Source organism: Sycon ciliatum, chromosome 12 (assembly GCF_964019385.1).
Source record: "Sycon ciliatum chromosome 12, ocSycCili1.1, whole genome shotgun sequence".
Taxonomy (NCBI): domain Eukaryota; kingdom Metazoa; phylum Porifera; class Calcarea; order Leucosolenida; family Sycettidae; genus Sycon; species Sycon ciliatum.
In genome coordinates this window covers 11,166,145-11,190,144 of record NC_088654.1, presented here as the reverse complement: position 1 = coordinate 11,190,144, position 24,000 = coordinate 11,166,145, and the positions used below count along the sequence as shown (strand labels likewise).

Genomic DNA, 24,000 nt, shown 5'->3' with positions numbered 1-24,000 from the left:
CGGGAAAACCTGTATGGTTGGCAAGGATATTTTTGTGGAAAACGGACGTGTGCGGTTAAACGACGTCTGACTGTACCTAATTCCTGACCACCCTCAAATTCTACTGGCATCGGGGTATCTGTTGCTGGGGTGGCCCTGCCTGCCATTATGTTACCTAAGAACGGAAATGGCTTTCCCGGTGAGCGCAGGAGATCACTATGACTGTCCACGATCGGGGACAGGTTGGGTACCTAGCATGTATAATCTTTAAACATTTCAGAGTGAATCCGGATTTTGCAGAGTGAATCTGGATTTTGCAGAGTGAATTTGGATTTTGCAGAATGAGTCTGGATTTTTCAGGGTTAATCTGGATTTTGCAGAGTGAGTCTGGATTTTGCAGTGCTCACATTGTACTGTGGTTCTCTTACTGCACTGCAGCGGATGATGGTCCGCCGTCAAAGTCGGCCAGCGACTCTGAGTCGGATGCGGAAACCATCGGCCGCCGTTTGATCCACGTGAAGCCCTCGACGGCCTCGCTCGTGTCAGGAAGTGAGTACGAACAATCCCGGGGAATGAAGAAACTGGAGAGACAAATCTCTCCTTTCTGATGCAGAACAGGGAAACGGGCCTGTTTGGACTTTGGGCATTGTGCGTGGTTTGAGAAATACATGTATAGCACACCCACATGAATCACGTATTGACAGTTGTCTAAAGTCCCTAGGCTGCTTACAGTGCTCAATGCCCACTGGACACAGCAAGTGATACAAATATTACACAGCAATGAATCAAACAAGTCTCATTCCGCTGTAACTCCGAGTTTCGTGTCAAAACACTTCATCAGACAGCATATGCTCGGAGTTACAGCGGAATGAGACTTGCTTGATTCATTGCTGTGTAATATTTGTGAATTACGTATTGTATGGAGTGCACAAGTACTATAATGTCAGTATGCTGGGATCAGCAATGCACTGTTCAACATCCTACGCGATCATAGATCAGCAATGCACTGTTCAGCATCCCACACGATCATAGATCAGCAATGCACTGTTCAACATCCTACGCGATCATAGATCAGCAATGCACTGTTCAACATCCTACACGATCATAGATCAGCAATGCACAGTGCAACACCCCACACAACCCTAGATCAGCAATGCACTGTTCAACACCCCACACAACCATAGATCAGCAATGCACTGTTCAACATCCTACACGATCATAGATCAGCAATGCACAGTTCAACACCCCACACAACCATAGATCAGCAATGCACTGTTCAACACCCCACACAACCATAGATCAGCAATGCACTGTTCAGCATCCCACACGATCATAGATCAGCAATGCACTGTTCAGCATCCCACACGATCATAGATCAGCAATGCACTGTTCAACATCCTACACGATCATAGATCAGCAATGCACTGTTCAACATCCTACGCGATCATAGATCAGCAATGCACTGTTCAACATCCTACACGATCATAGATCAGCAATGCACTGTTCAACATCCAACACGATCATAGATCAGCAATGCACTGTTCAACATCCCACGCGATCATAGATCAGCAATGCACTGTTCAACACCCCACACAACCATAGATCAGCAATGCACTGTTCAGCATCCCACGCGATCATAGATCAGCAATGCACTGTTCAGCATCCTACACGATCATAGATCAGCAATGCACTGTTCAACATCCTACACGATCATAGATCAGCAATGCACTGTTCAACACCCTACACAACCATAGATCAGCAATGCACTGTTCAACATCCTACACGATCATAGATCAGCAATGCACTGTTCAGCATCCTACACGATCATAGATCAGCAATGCACTGTTCAACATCCTACGCGATCATAGATCAGCAATGCACTGTTCAACATCCTACACGATCATAGATCAGCAATGCACTGTTCAACATCCTACGCGATCATAGATCAGCAATGCACTGTTCAGCATCCTACACGATCATAGATCAGCGATGCACTGTTCAGCATCCTACGCGATCATAGATCAGCAATGATCCTACGCGATCATAGATCAGCAATGATCCTACGCGATCATAGATCAGCAATGCACTGTTCAGCATCCTACGCGGTCATAGATCAGCAATGCACTGTTCAGCATCCTACACGATCATAGATCGGCAATGCACTGTTCAGCATCCTACACGATCATAGATCAGCAATGCACTGTTCAACATTCCACACGACCATGCACAAGTTGCTGTGTGGTGTGCTTATGGTACGAATTGCGTCTTTGCGCAATGGGCTTATTGAAGTGTGTGTGTTTCTCTGCGCAAACGTGTTCATTGCTCAGGTGTTTCCCCCACAGCGGTGCCCCCGCCCGACATGTTCAGGACCCTGTCCACGGCAGGGCGCAAGAAGGGAGCGCACGAGCGGCAGTCTCCACTCTCGTCCGCCCACCTGGCTACCACAGTGACTGAAGAATCGCCCGCTCTGGTATTGAACTCATCCAGCTGTTTCTGACTAGTGTCAATACAATCATGCAGATAAACCTGTCTAAGCTCACCGCTCAATGGACCTTCAAAATGTGGATTCCTAGTACAAGTGGCCTCCTTATCTTGGGTCATTTGACTGGAAATGACATCCCTGGTCATAGCTATAGTGGTCTTCTGGCACAGGTAGTCGCCTTATCAGAGTGGTCACTAGTGGTGAAACGAATCACGGTCAAAACCCAGTAGCCGAATAATCTTGACACCAACCCATCCGAGCTGCACACCATTTCATGCACTCTTGGTTTTGCTCCATGGCTGCGCGCTCAAGTTGCCACTGGGGCAGGGTTGGCTTACACCTGATGGCAGCAATGGCATCACTGGTCTGTGCCGCGTTTGGGTCCGGAGGCCAAGGTCATCATCACGACCGAGAGCTTCACAGGCCATGGATCACGTGAAACGTCAATCCAGGGGCAAAAAGCACTCCATTCTTTATCCACTGACGATGCTGTTCAGAACGACGAAACGTCTGGAAAAGTATCGTAAATATTTCTATCTTTGTTAATCATATGTACCACTCTTGGTTCAAAAGAGGATTTGATTTTTGCAAGAAGCATTATCGTTCTAGCCACTATAGTCTCGCTGAAGCACTTACTTGGTTTGTTCACTGCCGCGGTATTTCTTTGCTCTTTTCTTCTTGTTTTTACCACCAGCAGAGTATTCACCAGTGGTCTCACTCCGACGTGATCTCCTGGCTGAAGCATTGCGGCTTTCACAAGTACTGCCATAGAGCACAAGGTAAAGAGATCTAACACCTGCATCCGAAACCTGCGTAGATCAGATTCAGGATGTTTGCACAATGCACATGGTTTGGGACCCGAGACGACTGTGTCTAAGTTTCTTCAGATAGGTAGCGCTGTATTTTTTGTTTTTTGTTTTTACTAAAAGCCATGGGGTGCACGCAACGGAAATAAGCAGCAGCCATGGTGGTGTGCCTGCTCATCGCCCTGTGCAGGCTGAACACTACACAGCGGGATACGCATTAGGCTGGGCAGGGCAAGCTCCTGAGTTGGGCCAGCACCAACCGATCTGAACAGACATGATATTATTTTTTGACCTGAATGCGATGGATGTGTGAGAGGGGTGGATGGGGGGGGGGGGGGGGGGCATGAATGGGGGGGGGGCATAAGGAGGGGGGGGGGGGGGAGGTTAGCCCTGCTCAATATGCCCTAATGGGGTGAAAGAGTGTGCTAGCTCGGTCCCGTTAGTGGCCCTGATGCCTGGCACGGTTCTAGCTGTATCTTTCCTTTCGGCGTCGCAAGGCTGCTGTACATCCTTGCGGAGTGGTGCATATCATTATTGCAGAGGGTTTTGCTGTCCAGTTCCGGAAGGGGCTGCTTCAACTGCAAATGATATTATTTCCTTCAATCTCATTGTGCTTGTCCGTGTTGACTGACTTCAGAGCTCCAGCTTGAGGGAAAACACCTTGCCGTTGTGGATCTGGCCCTACTGGGTGAGTAGACACTAGATGAATGTGTTGTATCTATTTAAAATACTCGAGTGTCCGCACTTCTGGCGATGGCTGGAGTATCTCACGGTTGACGTAGTAGGATACTGTACAGGCGGAACGTTTCGTCGGTCAATCATTTCATCCAACTCCACAGAAAGGGAGTTCGTCCGGTTGAGAATTTCGTCCATGGATCACAAGAGTGTATTGAAAAGCTGGACAAATCGACATTAGTCCGGCACTTAATTTAGTCCAACAGCTCCTTGGACGAAAAAGACGATTTTAAATTCCACAGTTTTATATTGATATTTAATTCCAGACGAATATTTCTGCTTGTACTGTGATAGTTAAACACATTAGGTGTTTTACATAGCAGACTCAGCTGAGGACGTTCAGGTTGGTTGTAACTCTGAGTTTCGTGCCGCTAGGCAATCATCAGACAACTGAATGACAAGACAAAAGACCAAAGAAAACTCGGAGGTACAATCAACTTGTGACCTGAACGTCGTCCGCCGCTGAGTCTGCTATGTACAAAGCTCTCTGACTTTGACATTGAGCACTCTCTGCAGCTCGGGGATCAACGGGATTCATGACGTTAAAAAAATGTCATAGCAGCATCGGCGCAAGTCGTAGAACTTCGGTTGCTTCCACCTTGGGAGAGTACGCTTCCTCCCGCCATCTTACCACTTGGCTGACTCCCGACTGACAGCTAGAGCGAATGAATAAGGAGGATTCTTTAAAAATCCCAGTGGAATTTGTGTGTGTGTGTGTGTGTGGGTGTGTGTGGAAAAAGTCACTTCAAACAGCTGTGTGGTGGATACCAGGCTAAAAATAGTGGCGGTCAATTCATCAGCCTTGCAAGCTGTTGAATGGTGTAATCCCAGCACAAGTTGCTATGTCTAACATAGCTGTTCGCTATCATCGCTTCCGCGATGGGCATGTCTGAGGTCTGAGGTGTGTGTGTATGTGCACATGTGTGTGTATGTGTGAATTGTCATTATCCAGATCAACTGGGTGTGGAGACTGATGAGGAGCGTGAGGCATTCCTCGCAGCGGTGTACACTGCAACTTCGAATACTAACGCAACGGATTCGGTGAAAGGTCAGTTCGTATATCATGCTACTATCCCAAGAAAGAAATGATGTCAAATTATTTCTTAATGTGCACAAGCTCCACTGCAGCCGCTTCATTACATGAAAAACCTTACGCACAAGGTCATCAATTACGTCTTCAGTTTAGATGCCATAAGTTGTGATGTAATGAGACATGTCACCATTCACCAGCAGTGATGTCATGAAGAATTATGTCATTAGTTATGTCATTATTCGGATGCCATGACTCATGATGTTATGAGACATGCTCTCAGCAATGTTACAAGGCGTTGCGTCATGAAGTGCGAATGGATTGTTGTTCAGGTCCCGCGTAGGCCTTTCCTGATTATGCGATTGCATTTGGGGAGTAAAGGTGAATTATTTGGATTTCTGCACTACTAAAAGTGCATGTGTGAAAAAAATGCATGTGTGATGCAATGACTGGTAAGGCATGTGTGATGCGATGACTGGTAATGCATGTTTGATGCGATGACTGATAATGCATGTGTGATGTGATCACTGATAATGCATGTGTGATGTCATTACTGATAATGCATGTGTGATGTCATTACTGATAATGCATGTGTGATTTCATTACTGATAATGCATGTATGATGTGATTACTGGTACTGCATGTGTGATTGGCACTCTGGTGCTTGTCTTCAGCTCTGCTTCGTCTCAGCGAGGGCGAAAACAAGGAGAAGCTCCTTGCCATGCTGGAAGTGTTGGACTCGCAGGCACCGGCGACCGCCGTGTCCGAGATAACCACTTACCTGAGCGGCTCGCTGCAGGATGTCCTGTGGCCGCACGACGGCGAAGCGCTGGATGGACCATTTCCACAGTCTACACTCTCCAGGTCGACGACGCCCGGTAGCGGCGGGCCGGTTTCGCCTTCGTCCCAGGTCGGATCTGGCAGCGGCCGACCACTGGCGCTGGAAATCCAGGACGCGACGCTCCGGCACAATGCCAAGGAGAAGTACGACAAGGGCTTTGTTGGCAAGGGAAAGAAGAAGGGAATGCATGGTCACGTGTCCTTCACCGATGAGGACCTGCCCACCGGCAAGTCCAGACATCGTGAATTTGACGGGCAAAGGTGAGCGAGACCGAGTGTGCATGGCAAAGAGTGGTGTGGACCGGTGTGTGTGTGTGTGTGGGGGGGGGTTAATAGGAGGGGGTAACGCAAGGGGGGAGGGTAAGGCTTCTCTGTGTAAGGCGGGGGGGGGGGGGGGGTTGAGGGGGGTTAAGGGGGGGGGGGGGGGGGTCGTGTTCGTCATATAGCTACCTAACCTCACCGGTGTATGGCCCTCGCAACCCACCCCAGCCACCCTACTCAGCTCACATTCTTCTGGTTTCTTCAGTGTCAAGCGTTGTCCTCCAATGCTGGCTGTAAGCCTTGCCCAATATCACAATCAGTGATCGTTCATATGCTTAGAGGCTGGGCGTATTCGCCTTTATGCATGCACTCTTCACTTGTAAGGCTTCTCTGTGTCTCTGCACTTTCTTGTCCTAGATCTCGTTCGGTCGGGAAGGGCCCGTTCAAGTCGAAGCTGTCCAGGTGGTTCGGCGAAGGCGATCATCATTACGCCATAAAGGCCTCAGTCCGAACACTGTCGCACAGTCGCAGTGAGGAGATTGTCCAGGGAAACGTCAAGGTCTATCTACGGAACCTGCAACCGGACACCGAATACAAAGGTCAGCAAAGGTTTGGGTTTAGGTTCGGGGAGAAACCTTTTGAAATGGGTCTGACGAGATCTGTGTTGCGGGAACAAGTCGGAAATGTATGATCAGATGCACGCCACTCCCTGTGTACCTACTCTGTTCAATAGATTCGACTGTTGACCATTGTTGTTGTGCTCTGTGGCCGACCACACACACTTCCCATGAAAACAAGAGGTTTCTTTGGAGTACTGAAATATAATGCCGTCTGACAGCTGTTTTGGTCATATTGACCTCATCAGAGAAGGTTGAGTTGCTACCATTGCTATGGATATCCATAGAAAAAAATTATTGTCTCACCTCAGACTCAGTTAGACCGATTGTCACGCATCTGCAGGAACTCCACCACACTATGGGTATCCATAGTTGATTGGCAGCTTTTCATGCGCCGTCATAATTGCGGCTTTGAAACGAAGCTGGTTGACAGAGTACTTGTGATGCAAACAATATCTGACCAGCTGGGTAGGCTGGAATGGCTGGGGGTGTACATAGAGTGCTATGTTGTAAACAAAACTATGGCTTAGCTGGTATCATTCAAGATCCACAGCAAGAAGGCAGCAATGCCTGTCCCAATGGTGAAGTAAAACAAAGATAACAGAATAAAACAGAACACACATGAACATATCCGAAGGCTCTCGCCTGCTTAACCCTTTGGAGCTCATCGTTCGAATTCGAACGATGCCAATGTCATGTGTGCAAGTGCACTCAACGAGTCACAACTCAGTCAAATCTCAACCGAATTCAACAATCGAAATACCTACGAGGTAGCAGAGAATCTAAGCTGTCGGCTCGAAAAACTCCGGGGTCGATACAAGCTAGTATAACAGAGCGGCAAGTGCTCGAACGTTCGCTCGATTTCTCATGCGTCAGCGAAGTGCAAATTTTGTTCAAAAGTGGGATTTTCCCTCTTCCTGGCCACCCAGCGTGTGACATCACTCCCAGCGCTTTTTGTCACGGCTTTTGTGAGTCTGTTAGAAAAAATTTGAATGATTTTGAGCTAGCACGAGTGAAATGGCGAGACAAGGACTATTCCCGTTTTGGATTTGGTATTCACCTGGCGTTCCTGGCATTCAGTAGCAGACAGCAATCGCTCTCCTGAATGAGTTTGGGCTCGCTGTTATCCTCGTTCCAAGAGCTTTCCAACGAGCCCAAGATCGTCAAAATCGGTGAAGTAGAACCAGCGTTATGATGGAAATTGGAACGAATATACTTGCAATTGCAGCTATCTCCTGACGTCGTGTGATCAGTGCAGTTCCAAAGGGTTAAGTGAACCAACAATGGACTCGCAATCGTTGTGATAACTTGACAGGCCCGGCGGAACCACTGCGGTTGACCAGGCCATGGCCGGGCCGACTGTTTAGGCACCAACGTGTGTTTATTGTTGAGGAGGTCATGTGTATACCCTCCATATCATTCACAAAGTATGAAAGGCTAGGGTATGGCCGGACCAATTAATAACTGCTTCTGCTGGTCCTTCTTTACATGTGTTACCAGGTGCGTAGGAGATGAAATGTTGTCGTTTTCCCTGTTTGTCTTCTTGCAGCATTCCACATCAGCTCTACCACAACGGCGTTCCAGCTGATTGAGATGGTCCTGGAGAGGATGAGCATAGCTGAAGACCCACAGCGGTATCGTCTTGTCGAGACCTCGCTAAGACCAGGAGGTAAGGATATGGGGCGAAGCCGGTCCCCCGTTTAGGGAGTGCACGGCCGCATATGTATAGCATGGCTGGTGCATGTCATTCATGGCCATTGCGTGCATGCTGAACCGATATATAGGTCGAAAATTTAGGGGGGGGGGGGGGGGGGGTGGGGAGTGCAGCTAGATAGAGCATGTATTGTCCGGCATGTGTTGACGGCCATCTTACCAACTCGTTTCTTTGTTTATATGTGGTATTTTTGTATTTGTTTTTATTTTACATCGCAAGTCAAATGGGCAATCATGCCCAATGTGTCATGAATGTCACCACATCATGAAGACTACTTACGATGTCCAACGACGACTCTGATTACCCAGCTGATGGCACGCGTACATTGTGAATCCGAGTATTCCCAATGTCGCCTCCATCTCATCATATAATTATACTCTCCTGCATGTTTGTCTCTGCTGCTCATCACAAACTACTTAAATCTGAACTTGTTTGCTTCTTCTCTGAATGCACTCGTTGCTAGCTGCCGAGATTTGTTTTCTTGTAGTTGCATCATTGCATTCCGCATGATCCGCGCTTGCATGATGCACGCACGCACGCACACACATACGGGGGTGGTTGGCAAGTTTTGATTATGGTTGAAGGTGAAGTTTTTAGAAAGGAAACTGTGGTATGAGAATGAGTCTGATGAGTCTGTCTTCCCCTACCGTTCTCGACATGGTGCTGTAGAGACCAGGATTTGGAACCAACGCGTCCAACAACTTTCGTTTTTTTACGATGGACGGAGAGGTTGAACAGACAACAACGAACGATGGAGAGGAGTCCTTGGATCAGACGACTGAGAAGCAAAGCACATCTCACGTCCTGGACCAAGTGGTTTACAACGACCTAGTCAAGAAGCGAGGCAGGGCCAAGGGAAGGGTGACGCGAGTAAGGAGGAGGATCGAACATGAACTCCGTAAAACGGAGGAGAAATTCGTTAGTCTGTTGTCACTTCAGAGTGATGTTGAGAAAATCCTACCCTTGATTGACACAGTGAACGACCTGTCCGAGCAGATTGGTACCCTGCTGGAGAACTGCGAGGCAGACGAGCGTGTGGAAGACGCACTAATTGATTTGGAAGCCTGGGATGATGGCTTTGACCACGAATGCACAAGTGTGTCGGACGCACGTGCACTACTCGACTATAGAGGGGTAGGGACACATTCACCAGTGGTGACGGAGCTTGCTGCAGAGGCAGCAACACCCCAGAAGGCCACCCGGCACGATACAACACAGGAGGTAGTGGTCGTGGACAGTGATGGGACGGACAGGCCCACGGGCGAACTGCTGGAATCAAAGGAATTGCCGGCAACAGGCACGGGCGACACGGAATCTGCTGCAGGCAGACTGGACAGCCCTAGCACGGGTGTGGAGGCAAGGTGTAGCACAATGTCCACAGGCACGGACATCAGTGCTACTACTCAGAACCCTGTGGCTCAGGCTCAGCATACGGATACAACACAGGCCCAGCCAACTGTCCCGACACCAACCAATTCCCCGGACATGATACAGGCCATGGCATTAGCGGCAGCCCACGCTGCAACCGCGGCAGCTGGCCTCAGTACTGCCCCACAGCCATCACGCCTCAACGTCCAGCTGCCAAAGCTGACTCTACCGTCCTTTTCTGGCAAGGTGATTGAGTGGCCAGAGTTTTGGGAGCGATTCCAGTCTTCCATCGACAACCAGCCCATTGCGGATGTCAGCAAGTTCTCATACCTGAAATCTTGCCTTTCCGGCGATGCGGCGAAGGCCATAGCGGGCATCTCATTGACAAGTGCAAACTATACCACCGTCAAGGATCTGTTGAAGACGAAGTATGGTTCAGCGGAGATCATCATTGCATCCCTGTACAGCCGTTTGGAAGCACTACCGGCACCACCCAACAGGCCCATGGAGATCCATCGAAGTTTCGAAACTGTGGAGTGTCTCCTTCGACAGCTGGAAACACAGGGAGAGAAGTTGGCAGATCAACGTCTCCTGTGCCAAAAGCTGTGGGGCAAGGTTCCACTCGAGGTTGCCACCAAGTTTGAGGAGTGGCGTGGTATCAGCAACGCCGGCCAGCCCTGGAAACTAACCACTCTACGAGAGTATATGGCCAAGTACACAACTCTACAAGAGCAACTCCGCCAGCGGACTGGCCAAGGCCCTCCGAACAAACCTGACGCTGTTGGAGTGCAGCCAAAGCAACTCTTTAGCACAGCGGATGCACTGGCAGCTCACCCTGATACCCAAGGACGACCACAACGTTCCCGTCGTGGTTGCATATTCTGCGATGGCCAACATATGGACAACGATTGCTCACGCTACACATCTTCTGCTGCCAGGAAACAACGATTAATGGAGCTACGTCGTTGCTTTATTTGCTTGGGTTCCGGTCACCGCAGCCAGGAATGTTACCGACGGCAAACACAGACCTGCCGGATGTGCAAGCGCCCAAGTCACCATCACCATACCATCTGCTCGCAGAGTCGCCAGCCATCTGGTGTAGGTTCGCATTCCACCCGACGAGCTGACGGTTCATCTTCCACGGCAGCGGTGGCAACTTCTGACACTACAACCGCTACGTGCACACCCACTCAGGTTCCAGGTCAGGCAGTTGCTTCGGACCAGACAGTTGCTTCGGACCAGTCATCGTGTCTCCTGCAAGCAACAGGATCAACTGTCACACTCCAAACCGCCACAACGAATGTGCAAGGCAACAATGGTACAATCACCACCGCTCGCGTTCTTCTTGATTCAGGCAGCCATCGCACGTACTTCACGGAGGCTTTGGCAAGGCAGCTCTCCCTGCGCCATACTCGCCATGAATGGCTGTCCGTGTCAACCTTTGGTGCCACCAAACACCACACAGCACAGGTACCGATCTCCGACCTGTTCATTCATCTCAAGGATGGTACAACGAAGGCCATCGAAGGCAGCGTCTTACCGCACATCACAAACCCGGTTCTCCGTCCTGCGGTTGCACACCCCGACATCACGACCTTGCAGCAACTGCAACACGACAACCAGTTAGCTGATGCGATTAACGCCGAAGATGAACGGCTAAAGATCGACATACTCATTGGGTCTGATTATCTGTGGGACTTCGTGCAGGGCCATGTGCAACCTCTACCATCAGGCCTCAACCTTCTGCCAACCTCCCTCGGCTACGTGGTCACCGGCAAGACGGACACCTCTCCCACCACTGCCCTACCGGCAACCACTCTGATCGCAGCCGCAGCCGACGTTTCACACGAGGAGGTTCTGCCTCTTAAGCAGTCCATTCCGGATTTGTGGAGCCTCGAAACGCTTGGGATAGAGCACCCGTCTCCCGTGAAAGACGATGACGTAGCCTTGCAACATTTCCACTCAACAGTGGAGTGCACCGATAATCGCTACATCGTTCGCTGGCCATGGAACGGCCAGCAGCAGTTTCTCCCGGACAACTACGGATTGACGTTGGGCCGGTTCCGGACTCTATCGCGGCGGCTAAGCACCGACTCGTCACTACTTGAGCAGTATGACAAGGTGATCCAGCAGCAAGCCGACATGGGCATCATTGAGCAGATGACACCGGATTCTGTCACTGGTCCGCAACTCCATTATCTACCCCACCAGCCAGTTCTAACTCCAACGAAGACGACGACCAAGTTGCGTGTCGTTTATGATGCCTCGGCCAAGGCACGGCGTCACAACAAGAGCTTGAACAACTGTCTGCTACGTGGACCCGTGTTGCTCCCCAACCTTGCCGGAGTTCTTATGCGACTCCGCATCACACCCATTCTGCTGGTAGCCGATATCGAGAAGGCATTCTTGCAACTTGACATCTGGCCGCCAGACCGGGACGTGACACGCTTCCTATGGTATCGCGATCCAACTAATCCCACAGCAACTCCGGACAACATCGCGGTCTATCGGTTTCGGAGAGTACCGTTCGGCGTCGTGAGCAGTCCATTTCTGCTAGCGGCAACAATCCAACACCATCTAGCAAATGATGAAGATGCGGATGTCGGTCGCTTGGTGTCCCGCAATATCTACGTGGATAACGTATTCATCGGTGTCGACACCCCGGAAGAAGGGTACGATATGTGCAACCGAACTACATCCGTATTCTCTCGCTCGTCCATGCGGCTACGTGAGTGGGCATCTAACAACAGCCACGCTACGACAGCTATGGATGCCAAGGAAAGGGCACAGGGCGACAGTGTCAACGTTCTTGGAATCACGTGGCACACCAAGGATGACAGTCTACAGCTCGCTTGTCCTCGAACCCAACCCAGCACCGACCCGGTTTGGACTAAGCGCGCTGTCCTGAAGTATGCTGCATCATTGTACGATCCATTGGGACTGGTTGCTCCGGTCACATTTCGTATCAAGGTCTTCTTACGCTCTCTGTGGCAAGCTGGTATGGACTGGGACACTGTCTTGACTGGACACCTACTGGACACCTGGCTGACCCTCCATGCAGCCTCGAGCGAGGTCAGCTCGTTATCGTTCCCCAGGCAAATCAACCCAATTGCTAATGGAACCGATGCTACCTACCAGCTACACGTCTTCACCGATGCGTCACAACTGGGCTTTGCAACTGTGGTCTACCTCCGCACAACCATAGCCATGATGACAACCTGTGAGCTCCTCTTCGGCAAGACACGTCTTGCACCGCTGAAGTCCAAGGACGGCAAGCCTAACGGTCTCACCCTGCCACGGCTGGAACTACTTGGCGTGACGATTGGTTCACGGGCAGCCCGATTCTGCAAAGATGAACTCGATCTCCCACTTACCAGCATCACCCTATGGACGGACGCGCGTTGTGTTCTGCATTGGATCAAATCATCCAAGCCACTGTCCGTATTCGTGGCCAACCGTGTGTCAGAGATTCGTACTTGCGGCGAGTTCTTGTCCTTCCGCCATGTTCCTGGAGAGTGCAACCCTGCTGATGTCGCTAGCCGAGGCGGTTTGGTGGCCGATCTTCAGGAGTCATGGTGGCACGGTCCGGACTGGTTACGTACCACATCAGATCACTGGCCAGACGAGGACCTCACACTCTCAGCTGACGAATCCGACCTAGCCAGCAAGGAGGAGCAAGCACCAACGCTTCATACCGCAAGCCTGGTGACTGGTGGCAGGATCGTGCTACTGACCAACCTAGTCCACACACCATTCCATCTGGTCTCGGCAGCGTGCTTACGAGAGCAAGCAGTTTGAGGAAGGTCCTGAGAATCACTGCTCTGTGCATGAAGTTCCTGAAGAAACTGCGTCCCAACTCACCACGTCTCTCTCAGATCAGCAACAGCTACGACATCGTGTCACAAGACATACAGGCTGCGCGAGATTGGTGGACTCGAATGGTACAACGCGAGGCCTTCCCTGACATCTTCAAAGCTATCAAGACCAATGCCAAGCACAGTTCAGTTGCTAACCTTGGTGTTGTGATCGACGACGACAGCATACTGCGATGCGCCGGAAGACTGAGCAACGCTGAACTACCAACTGACCAGAAACTACCGAAGCTGCTACCAACGTATCACGCGTTCACGAAGCATGTCATCAGCGAAGTCCATGGACGGCTTCTGCATGCAGGTGTTCGACACACCCTGGCCCAGACAAGGCAAGAGTTCTGGATCATACGTGGCCGTGCTATCGTTCGCCGTATCCTGGATCAGTGCTCGGTTTGCCGAAGACACGAAGGGCGTCCGTTCAAGTTGCCGTCCATACCCCCATGGCCCAAGGAACGGATTACCAGAGCACTTCCATTCACGTACGTTGGTCTTGACTACCTCGGACCGCTATTGATCCGCACCGGCACGGAGAAAGGCAAGGTATGGATCAACCTAGTAACCTGCCTAACCACACGAGCTGTACACCTGGACATAGTCTCTGGCCTATCTGCAGCAGCCTTCTTGAACAGCATGAGACGGTTCGCAGCGAGACGAGGCAAGCCAAAGTCTATTGTGTGTGACAACGCACCCCAGTTCAAGTTGGTACGCTCTGTCCTGGACGATCATCTGAAGCTGATTCTTGCCAACCCAGACCTGCTATCGTATCTCTCAACGGAGAATATCGAATGGAGCTTCACAACAGAGTTTGCGCCATGGAAGGGCGGTGTGTACGAGAGGCTGGTGAGCATTGTCAAGAGAGCCTTGAGGAAGAGTCTTGGAAGGTGCCTCCTGACTCTAGACCAGCTCGCAACCCTGACAGCCGAAGTGGAAGGCATGATCAATACGAGGCCGCTCACATATGTTGACGACGACGATGTGTCCTCATTCTCACCCCTGACACCGTCACATTTCCTCTGTGGAGGAAGAACGGCAACCGGTTTTCAGACGGACAGCGACGAGGAGGACGGTCCGGAGACACCAGCAGCCAAGGTCACGAGGATGTGGAAACGGCAACAGATACAACTGGATGTAGCATGGAAGGTGTGGGAAGATGAGTACCTCCCTGCTCTGCGCGAAGCATCAATGAGTCAACACCGACAGTCACGGAGTAGCGTCTCTCGGACACCAACAGTCGGAGAAGTGGTCGTAATCCAAGAGACCGGCCAGCCACGTGGAAGTTGGAGACTCGGCAGAGTGGTAGAAATCTTACCTGGAGTCGATGGCCAAGTCAGAGCTGTCAAGCTGAAGACGGCTAAATCGAAGGCAGTGTTGTCGAGACCGATCAGCAAGCTCTATCCGCTCGAGCTGCACGTTGTGGATGACGTCGGAGCAGTGGAGGCTGGTGATATGGAACACCGCCCGGCACCGGCGACGGCTATGGAACAGGCAATGGCGGACGAAGCTGCTCCAACCATGTTCCAGCCTAGGCGGGCAAATCGCAAAGCAGCAGAGAAGGCCCGTGAGCGTATCGCAGAGTGGGTAAGATAACTTTCGTTGTCGGGAATGTCATGAATGTCACCACATCATGAAGACTACTTACGATGTCCAACGACGACTCTGATTACCCAGCTGATGGCACGCGTACATTGTGAATCCGAGTATTCCCAATGTCGCCTCCATCTCATCATATAATTATACTCTCCTGCATGTTTGTCTCTGCTGCTCATCACAAACTACTTAAATCTGAACTTGTTTGCTTCTTCTCTGAATGCACTCGTTGCTAGCTGCCGAGATTTGTTTTCTTGTAGTTGCATCATTGCATTCCGCATGATCCGCGCTTGCATGATGCACGCACGCACGCACACACATACGGGGGTGGTTGGCAAGTTTTGATTATGGTTGAAGGTGAAGTTTTTAGAAAGGAAACTGTGGTATGAGAATGAGTCTGATGAGTCTGTCTTCCCCTACCGTTCTCGACACAATGTTATGATGACGATGGAAAGTGAGAAGAGATTTAAGAACAAGACCCTATTTTGGATAACCTGGATAAGTGGAGTGAAGAAAACAGTGAGCCTAGGAATCTCTCAGGGTAAGGATCATCTTAACATTGGCCTTGAAAGTAAACTTTTAATGGGCTTATGTGGGCTATATAACAGAGCTTTCTCCCTTTTTCCGTTTGCAACTCTCTTTCTCTCTCACCCTCTCCGATGTTCTTCAGTTCCTGACAGAGACGTGGCAAGTTTCGAGTGCCCGCTGCTTCTGCAATCACTCTGGCACAACGATAACGAGTTTCACTTCGGTCTACGTGGACAGCCGGTCGGAACCATTAAGGTGGGCTTTGTTACGTGGCCAGTCTTCTCTGTACGTTAGTTATTTGGTATAGTGGGGGCGGGAGGGGTGGAGGAAGGAGAAGGGGACCGGAGGGGAGGGGAGGGGGGGGGGGAGGGAGGGTGCACACAGTGCCCTGCCACGTATCTGACACTATAATTATATCACATGATGAGTCCGGTATTGCCTGTCTGCTAAGCTGGGTCGACCCCGCTGGTACAAGTACCTACTGTGGTCCCTACCAGTACAATGCTATGCCCCGGTGTGTCCGCTCAACTACTAACTACAGAGGAAGGTGGAAGATGCCTCCAAATTTCTTCTCGCTCATGACCCGAGTTCAAATATTGAATTTTCACTGTTGTGTGTTCCCGTACAGGTATGCATGGGAGTACGCGGTGTGGCTAAGTCGGACCTCATCGTACAGATATCACCGTACACGTCAACCCACCAAGTCGTCAAGCTGCTGCTTCGCAAGCTGGGCATGAACGACCGAGATGCGGTGTCCTACTGTCTGGCAGAGAACAGCCCAACCAAAGGTATATAGACAACATTTCTTTAGTGAACATTCCACCTTGCGTAGAAGAGCAGTTGTCCTGCCAACTGTAAACCCATGAATTTTTGGTGGTGTAATATGTTTGGTACTAGAGGGGTTCGGTTTCACGTAAAATTGTTACGTCCGTGAACTTTTGCGTCAAAAATTAAAACAACTCACGCAAAATTTGACGTGTTTTACGTGAGTTGACTGTAGCGCACGTAGTTACATGACGTGGGTTTATGGAAGTTTCGTTTGGTCATCCCGATCGGTTTTGTGTGAGTATCCGTAGTTTTATAGAGTTTGTTGGAAGATTTGATATTTGTGTGTTGATAAAATTCTGCTGTTTGAACTAAACCCATTCGGGTTGCCAGGGCAATATTTCACTTCACGCCGCACGTGCAACTTAACCTCTAAATTTTACACGTAACACGAGGTTTTCACCATGCTTTGAAAAAGGCAAAGAACGTGTAACTTAACCTCTCTCTTTCCCCAAACCAACGGTTCGGTAGTGCGAAAATTTCGGTAAACCAGGTTTCCAGGTCCAAAAATGCATTTTGTACACTGTGTTGCATGGCATGGTTGAAAATTAGGTCGCATTTTGCACAAGTTGAATGTGTGTTGAGGAAATCTGAGGTCCACGGCAAATACGTCATGTGCGTTCACTTGCATTGAAGGCTCGCAAGGGCGTCGGAAGGTAATCTTATGGGTGGTACGTTCAGCCGTCTGAGGTACAATTCACTTGTTGGGAGGGGGTGGCTCTGATGACAATTTTTTGAAATTTCGAGCCCAAATCAGTGCTTTTGATTGATTCACGGGCTACTTGGGGTAAAGAGTGCTGCGGTCAATACCATAGTGACCGTAGCGTGTCCAACGCCCCTCAAGAGAGCATGGATCATATATTTTTCCGTTTGCTGTTCTGCTCCGTTGTGCGCAGGCGAAGGTCTAGTCGCTGACGGCGAGTACCCGTTGTTACGCTCCGTTGCCTGCGGACACAAGAGTACGCTGTGGCTGCGTGCCAGACCGTCTTTCTCACGGTAAGTTTGAGGTGGAATTCACACCAGCAATTACAGACAATTTTCGTCAGTAACGACCTCGGGTATTAACCATGTTGCGGTGCGACTTGGTCCCGCAACTAACCATCGTCAGGCAGACCACAAAAACCCAGAAACTCCTTTAATCGACATTACCACTCGTTTCCAACAAGAACACCAAAGAACACACCGAACAACGATCGCCAAATCGCTGTCCTGGGCAAAACGTGCAGCGTGCGTGCATTTGGCTTGCGCTGCATGCATGCACACAACGACGTGGCATAGAGAGAAAATGCAGCGTACAGAAAATGCATGATCATCGTAGCCATAGAGATACTAAATATGGCGACTGCCAAAGTCCGCGTGCAGCGCGGACGAGTACGATCGTACGAGTGCATGCAACGAAAAGAAAAGCAATAATTTGAAATGCAGAACAAGCAGAAACTAATAATGATTTGCATGCAATGTGCTGGAGTGAAAGAATAAAGAATTGTTGGTTACGGAGGTGAAAACAGTGTCTGTCAAGGGGTGCTTGCACCCAGCGACAGGGTGACAGCACACCCTGTCAGCGAGAGTAAGTTTCGCCAAGTACAGTCAACTTCGCCAATAACGACATTCGGCGGGGCATCAGAAAAGTGTCCTTATTCGCGAAGTGTCCTTATAACCGAAGTCCCATTTGAATGTATGTGAACCCATATTTTGTATAGTATGACATGCATATCAAAATCAAGCTCTTTTCTTGCTCTATGTCAATGTGTACTTTATTTTCATATTGCAGTTGAAAGGAACTAAAAATTCAATATGCAAGGGAAATCAATTGAAAAATATGCCTTTTTGAGCCATCTACAGGGCCAGAGACATGTACATGTATGATGATGTACATGTATGATGATTACTGTACAATCATGTACAACTACATGTACATTGTATACATATAGGTGTGCTGGTAAATCCAACAATTTTGAAGCCAACATAATTATAAAAGGAAGAAAAAGCCCCCCCCCCCGCCCCCTTGGCTGCATTCTCTTGCATGTGTGCCTTTATTAATAATTATTATATCCATCACCATAGGTTCTGGTACTTCTGCATGACAGGTACATGTACTTGACTGACAGGTACTTGAAATAGCTGTCAAAAGCCCAGAAAGTCGTTATTCAAGCAGTGAATATGACCTCGGGGCACTAAAAGCATGTCGCTATACGCGAATTGTCGTTATTCAGATAGTCGTTATATCCGAAGTAAAATGTATACAGTTAGATGGGACTTTGCTCTGGGCATGGAAATTCGGTCGTTATTCGCGAATTGTCGTTATATCCGCAGTCGGTATTAGCGAAGTTGACTGTAGACCGTAGCGGAGTTGCCGCGGATGGCGATAATGCAACGGATCAAGTACTAGTAAGTACATGTACATTGCAACCAATTAGTGTGTCAACAATTCTACTTATATAATACATTAGAACAATTCACAAGATATTCCGCTCGTGAACATGGCGTGGTACGAACACGCATAGCAATTACTGTGTCGTAAAATGCGTCTCGACGTAGACGTAACAGACATGCACTCGTGATGTAATTCTAACAGACTAACAAAATAATTATTACACTCGCGAAATGCATAGCAGTAATACGCACCGCACCAATATTGCAAGCGACCTAGCATGTCTTGACAATACTGCCCTTGCAGCATGTGACAGTTCTGTACACAATTCGTAACTACAATACACTAATAGTATCAACGTGCAACATGTGACAACATGAAAGGATAATGTTCAAGAGTGCAGCCTCCTGTCCAAACCAACAACTCATGAATAACGGCACAATCTTTCCAGACCTAGTGACCATTTGACTGCACACTTTCAGCCTAAGGAATAACGATTATTCCCGTAGCTATGCAGAAGACGTTACTTCAGTAACGTCTGGCGCTAGCCAGGGTCCACACAGCTTTAATTTGGTGTTTGTTTGTGTGTTTGTTTGTGTCACGCCTGGCGCTATCCGTATCTGACGGCAAAAAAGCATAGGATGTTATAAATTTTTCAATTCTCCTATTTTTTTCAGGCATATCCTGGGATTCGAACCCGCACTATCGCCCTACATGCATTCCCCCATACACTTCGCATTCATACCCATTCTTCCAAGTTGCTTTACGTTATTGGAAAGGCTTCCTGTCTGAAGCCTTTCCATACTGGTACTCGATGTTCCAGTTTTGTGACACGAGAATGGCACGAGAATTAGTGTACCGCTGAGTGTACCGCTATACACGTGGTCGACACTTAGTCGACACGTTGTTGATACTTTTTTGACACGTGACCCCGTCAACGGTCTGCTTTGTGCCAATGCCACTCGGTAAACGCCGATGTCGCGTACGACAAAGACGACTATCCCGTACGCGAAATAGTTGAGAATTGCATGACGTGGACCTGACGGCAAGGACAACTGCGAGGAGGCCCCTTTCGGTACCCCTGACGGGAAGGAGAACTGCAGAAGTCGACGAAGTCGAACGAGGAGGCCCCTTTTCCGTACCCCATACTGCAAAGTGCCATTGATGGATACCTTTTGCACCTGGAACGACCCCTTAAACGCTGTGGCGGCGACTATCCCGTACGCGAAATAGTTGAGAACTGCTGACGTGGACCTTTTGCACCTGGAACGGCCCCGTAAACGCTGTCGTATCGGCGGAGTGAATGTGCAGGGTACTAGGGTGAAAAGAATTGCTGCAAAGACGTCCCCTCTACTAGGCTCTACAATTGTAGGCCTTTGCCTTTGGAGACATCGTCGGCGAACTGAATGCGCAGGGCGAAAAGAATTGCTGCAAAGACGTCCGCTCTAGGCCTTTGGAGACATCGTGGGAACTCCTTCCGGTACTATACAAACTGCTGACGTGGCCGTGGACATGTACATGGAGAGTCATGGTGGGACTTCATGTACATGGATACATGGTGGGAATTCCTTCCGCCACCCCCGTGCCGCAAAGCCAACGGTGGGGAAGGAGAAGTGCAGACGTGCAGGAAGACGAACGAGGAGGAACCAGGACGAGCGAGCAATGGCAGGACTAGCTGGACCGTAAGTAATAGCTGAATTGTGCATGACAACTTGACATCCATGCGGCACTCGCCACTTGCCACTGCATATTTCTTGTTCACTAACAATGTCTCTCCTCTGCCCCCTGTGTGTCCACGGCCCTGTTGCTGAATTGGCCCGATGAATCGAATGTCTTCCGCAACTGGAACGGCCCCGTGAACGCTGTCGCGTCGGCGACTGAATGCGCAGGAGGGAAAATATTGCTGCGAAGACGTCTCCTCTAGACGACGGTAAGGCGCACCCCATTGATATGTTGCCAGTGTGTGCCAGGGTATCGCGCGATGGTGAATGAGGAATGATGAAGGGTACGGTGGGACTGTATACCTGTTACCTTCTACTAACACGTTATCAGGTGGAGAGTGTCTTGTACTCACGTTATCAGGTCGAGAGCGTATTGTAGTCACTCTCTCTATTCCTGTACTTCATTACGTTCAAGGTGTACGTATAACTTCTCAAAAAAATTTAATGGTCTACAGTCGTGTCGGAAGGGTACGGTGGGACTGTAGACATGTTACCTTCTACCACGTTATCAGGTGGAGAGTGTCTTGTACTCACGTTATCACTATATCAGGTCGACAGCGTATTGTAGTCACTCTCTCTATTCCTGTACTTCATTACGTTTCAGGTGTACGTATAACTTTTCCAAATAATTTAATGGTTCACGTCTTCAGATAGAGAGCGTATTGCACCCACTGTCTAGTCTCTGTGGTGCATTGAGATTTTGTTGATCGAACATGAAATGGATACACAGACAAAGCCAGGCCAAGTACATGGCGAGATGTCGCCAGAAGAACGTCTTCAGGTAGAGAGCGTATTGCACCCACTGTCTAGTCGATTTTGTGGATCGCACATGAAATGGATACACAGACAAAGCAGGCCAAGTACATGAGAGAGTGGACGATGTGCAGATCGACACGGCCTGCGGGTACTTCATTAAAGTTACCCGTGACATAACTAGGATAAAAGTTAATCACTGCAAAAACATTGCCAAGTATGTGAGCACTTTGGATTTGACAGAAGAGTGCACGGGCGACGTTGACAAAACATACCGCGGTGACTGTCACTATCATGACAGCAGGGCACATCGCACGCAGCATCGCAGATCGTGTCGAATTGCGCATCATAATATTGCAAAATTGCTCCTGTGCATGCAAGTGGATTTCATTGCACTTCTCAGTTTGGGAAATGCTCGATTATGACAATTCTCCGTGTGAGTGCACTAGCCCTGAACAGACATGTAGGTGAACCGTTTGTGGTGTCTCATAGCCTACCTCACGAACTTCTGCTTTCTTTCTTCATCACTTGTATCTTGCAGGTATTCATCCCGTGACGTCCACATTGAAGTCTGAATTTGAAGTGTGAAGATGCTTCAGCAACCACATCGTACTTTTCCATTGCTTTCATTGTGCTTCTACTGTGCATGTGTGTAACTTGTGGGGTAAACATGTGATGACATTGTATGCTGGCGACACGGTCAGATGTTCATGCGTCTAACGTACACCTGCATGTTATGCATTGAAAAGGGGTTGCCACTTGCGATCCTGGGACGAGTATCAGGTCCGCTTTGTCCTGTGTGGGCTGTATCAGATTGCTGTTCACTTCTCAATCTGTTGGATATGTGACTTTCTGCAAGTTTCTGGTGTATGATGGCCATGTCCTTGCTTGTCACTTTGTATGATATTACATTCTGTATTCGCTGCTTCCATGGCATGGTCTGCAAACTGCAATCCTTGGGCAAATGTCATGTTTGCTATGTTGTGCTTTGGCCGTCAGCTTGTCTACACGCTGTAGTTGAATTATTTTTGTTTCACAACTGACTTCCTCAAGTACGGTAGCCACTGCTTTGCATGGCATTATACATGAAGAATTTCCTGTTTGTGTTGTGTGCGTGGCCACGTGTGTGTGCCGTGTGCATACACATGTTTGTGTATCTGTGTGCGGGGTAGCGAGGCAGGGAGGGCTGGTATGTTCCAGTGTGTTATTGCAGTCGCATGGCTACATACAGTACATCGCGCGCGTGGTCATCATGTTTACCTACCTTTTTGTTTCACAACTGACTTCCTCAAGTACGGTAGCCACTGCTTTGCATGGCATTATACATGAAGAATTTCCTGTTTGTGTTGTGTGCGTGGCCACGTGTGTGTGCCGTGTGCATACACATGTTTGTGTATCTGTGTGCGGGGTAGCGAGGCAGGGAGGGCTGGTATGTTCCAGTGTGTTATTGCAGTCGCATGGCTACATACAGTACATCGCGCGCGTGGTCATCATGTTTACCTTCGGGGTTGGGGTGGGGAGGGAACGGAAAAAGAGCTGAAATTATCCATATAAAAATCGCTCTGTGAGCGGTTCTGAAAAACCTTTACTGGTACTGCCCCGTCGTAAAAGTAAGAAATTAGAACTGGCCCATTGTCCCCCCAAATGCGAACTGATCCACCTAAATCGCGAATGACGGGACCCGAACGCACCAGTAGCACGAGGTTCCTACCTGTGGATGCAGATGGGGACGTTGGTCCGGACCATAGGCCATGTACTGTACTAGCGGTAGGCTTCCCTATCAAAATAATAAATTCTACTGCTACTACTGGTGTTACCCTATGATAATTGCCGTGATCCTGTGCCTTCCCGACCTCGTGCTACTGGTGCGTTCGGGTCCCGTCATTCGCGATTTAGGTGGATCAGTTCGCATTTGGGGGGACAATGGGCCAGTTCTAATTTCTTACTTTTACGACGGGGCAGTACCAGTAAAGGTTTTTCAGAACCGCTCACAGAGCGATTTTTATATGGATAATTATCTTGCGTTTGAAAGCCCTATTTGAATATTGCGGGCAGCTGTATGTGGCCAGCTGTGTTTGATGGTACGGTACGGTACGGGAGACGGTGTCGTATTACCCTCGATCGTACCTGTCCCGTACCTATCCCCTACCGTACCGTGCCATCAAAGACGGCTGGCCACAATGCATATTCAAATAGGGCTTTCAAATGCAAGATCACAATGTGAAACAACTTGGAAGAATTAGTATGTATGCGAAGTGTATCGGGGGATGCATGCAGGGCGTGCGATAGTGCGGGTTCGAATCCCAGGTTATGTCTTAAAAAAAAGGAATTTTTTAAAGAATTTATTAAACATCCCTATGCTTTTTTTTTGTCTAGGTCATCAAGGCAAAAAAGCATAGCGTAGGGCCCTGAGCTTCCAAGCTCTCTCGTTCGTGACTAATGACACTTTTCTCATGCCCGATCGAGGGTCGTTATTCGCAAGGCTGACCGTAGCTAGGGCTCAGTGTGTGA

The 24,000-nt window shown here is 49.3% G+C and overlaps 1 protein-coding gene across 3 annotated transcripts in view; it reads left to right on the top strand.

Moving 5' to 3' along the window:
• Positions 1–24,000, top strand: part of LOC135828562 (uncharacterized) — a 54,815-nt gene that overhangs the window by 14,212 nt on the left and 16,603 nt on the right. For 2 of the 3 annotated variants that reach the window (XM_065340999.1, XM_065340997.1), the window contains exons 13-23: positions 418–528; positions 2,307–2,449; positions 3,156–3,240; positions 3,905–3,955; positions 4,955–5,050; positions 5,707–6,133; positions 6,551–6,732; positions 8,300–8,419; positions 15,962–16,074; positions 16,448–16,607; positions 17,541–17,640. In XM_065340999.1, coding sequence (XP_065197071.1) covers positions 418–528; positions 2,307–2,449; positions 3,156–3,240; positions 3,905–3,955; positions 4,955–5,050; positions 5,707–6,133; positions 6,551–6,732; positions 8,300–8,419; positions 15,962–16,074; positions 16,448–16,607; positions 17,541–17,640 — 1,588 coding nt within the window. The remainder of the gene's footprint in view (positions 1–417; positions 529–2,306; positions 2,450–3,155; positions 3,241–3,904; positions 3,956–4,954; positions 5,051–5,706; positions 6,134–6,550; positions 6,733–8,299; positions 8,420–15,961; positions 16,075–16,447; positions 16,608–17,540; positions 17,641–24,000) is intronic. The other variant, XM_065340998.1, reaches the window with a different exon arrangement.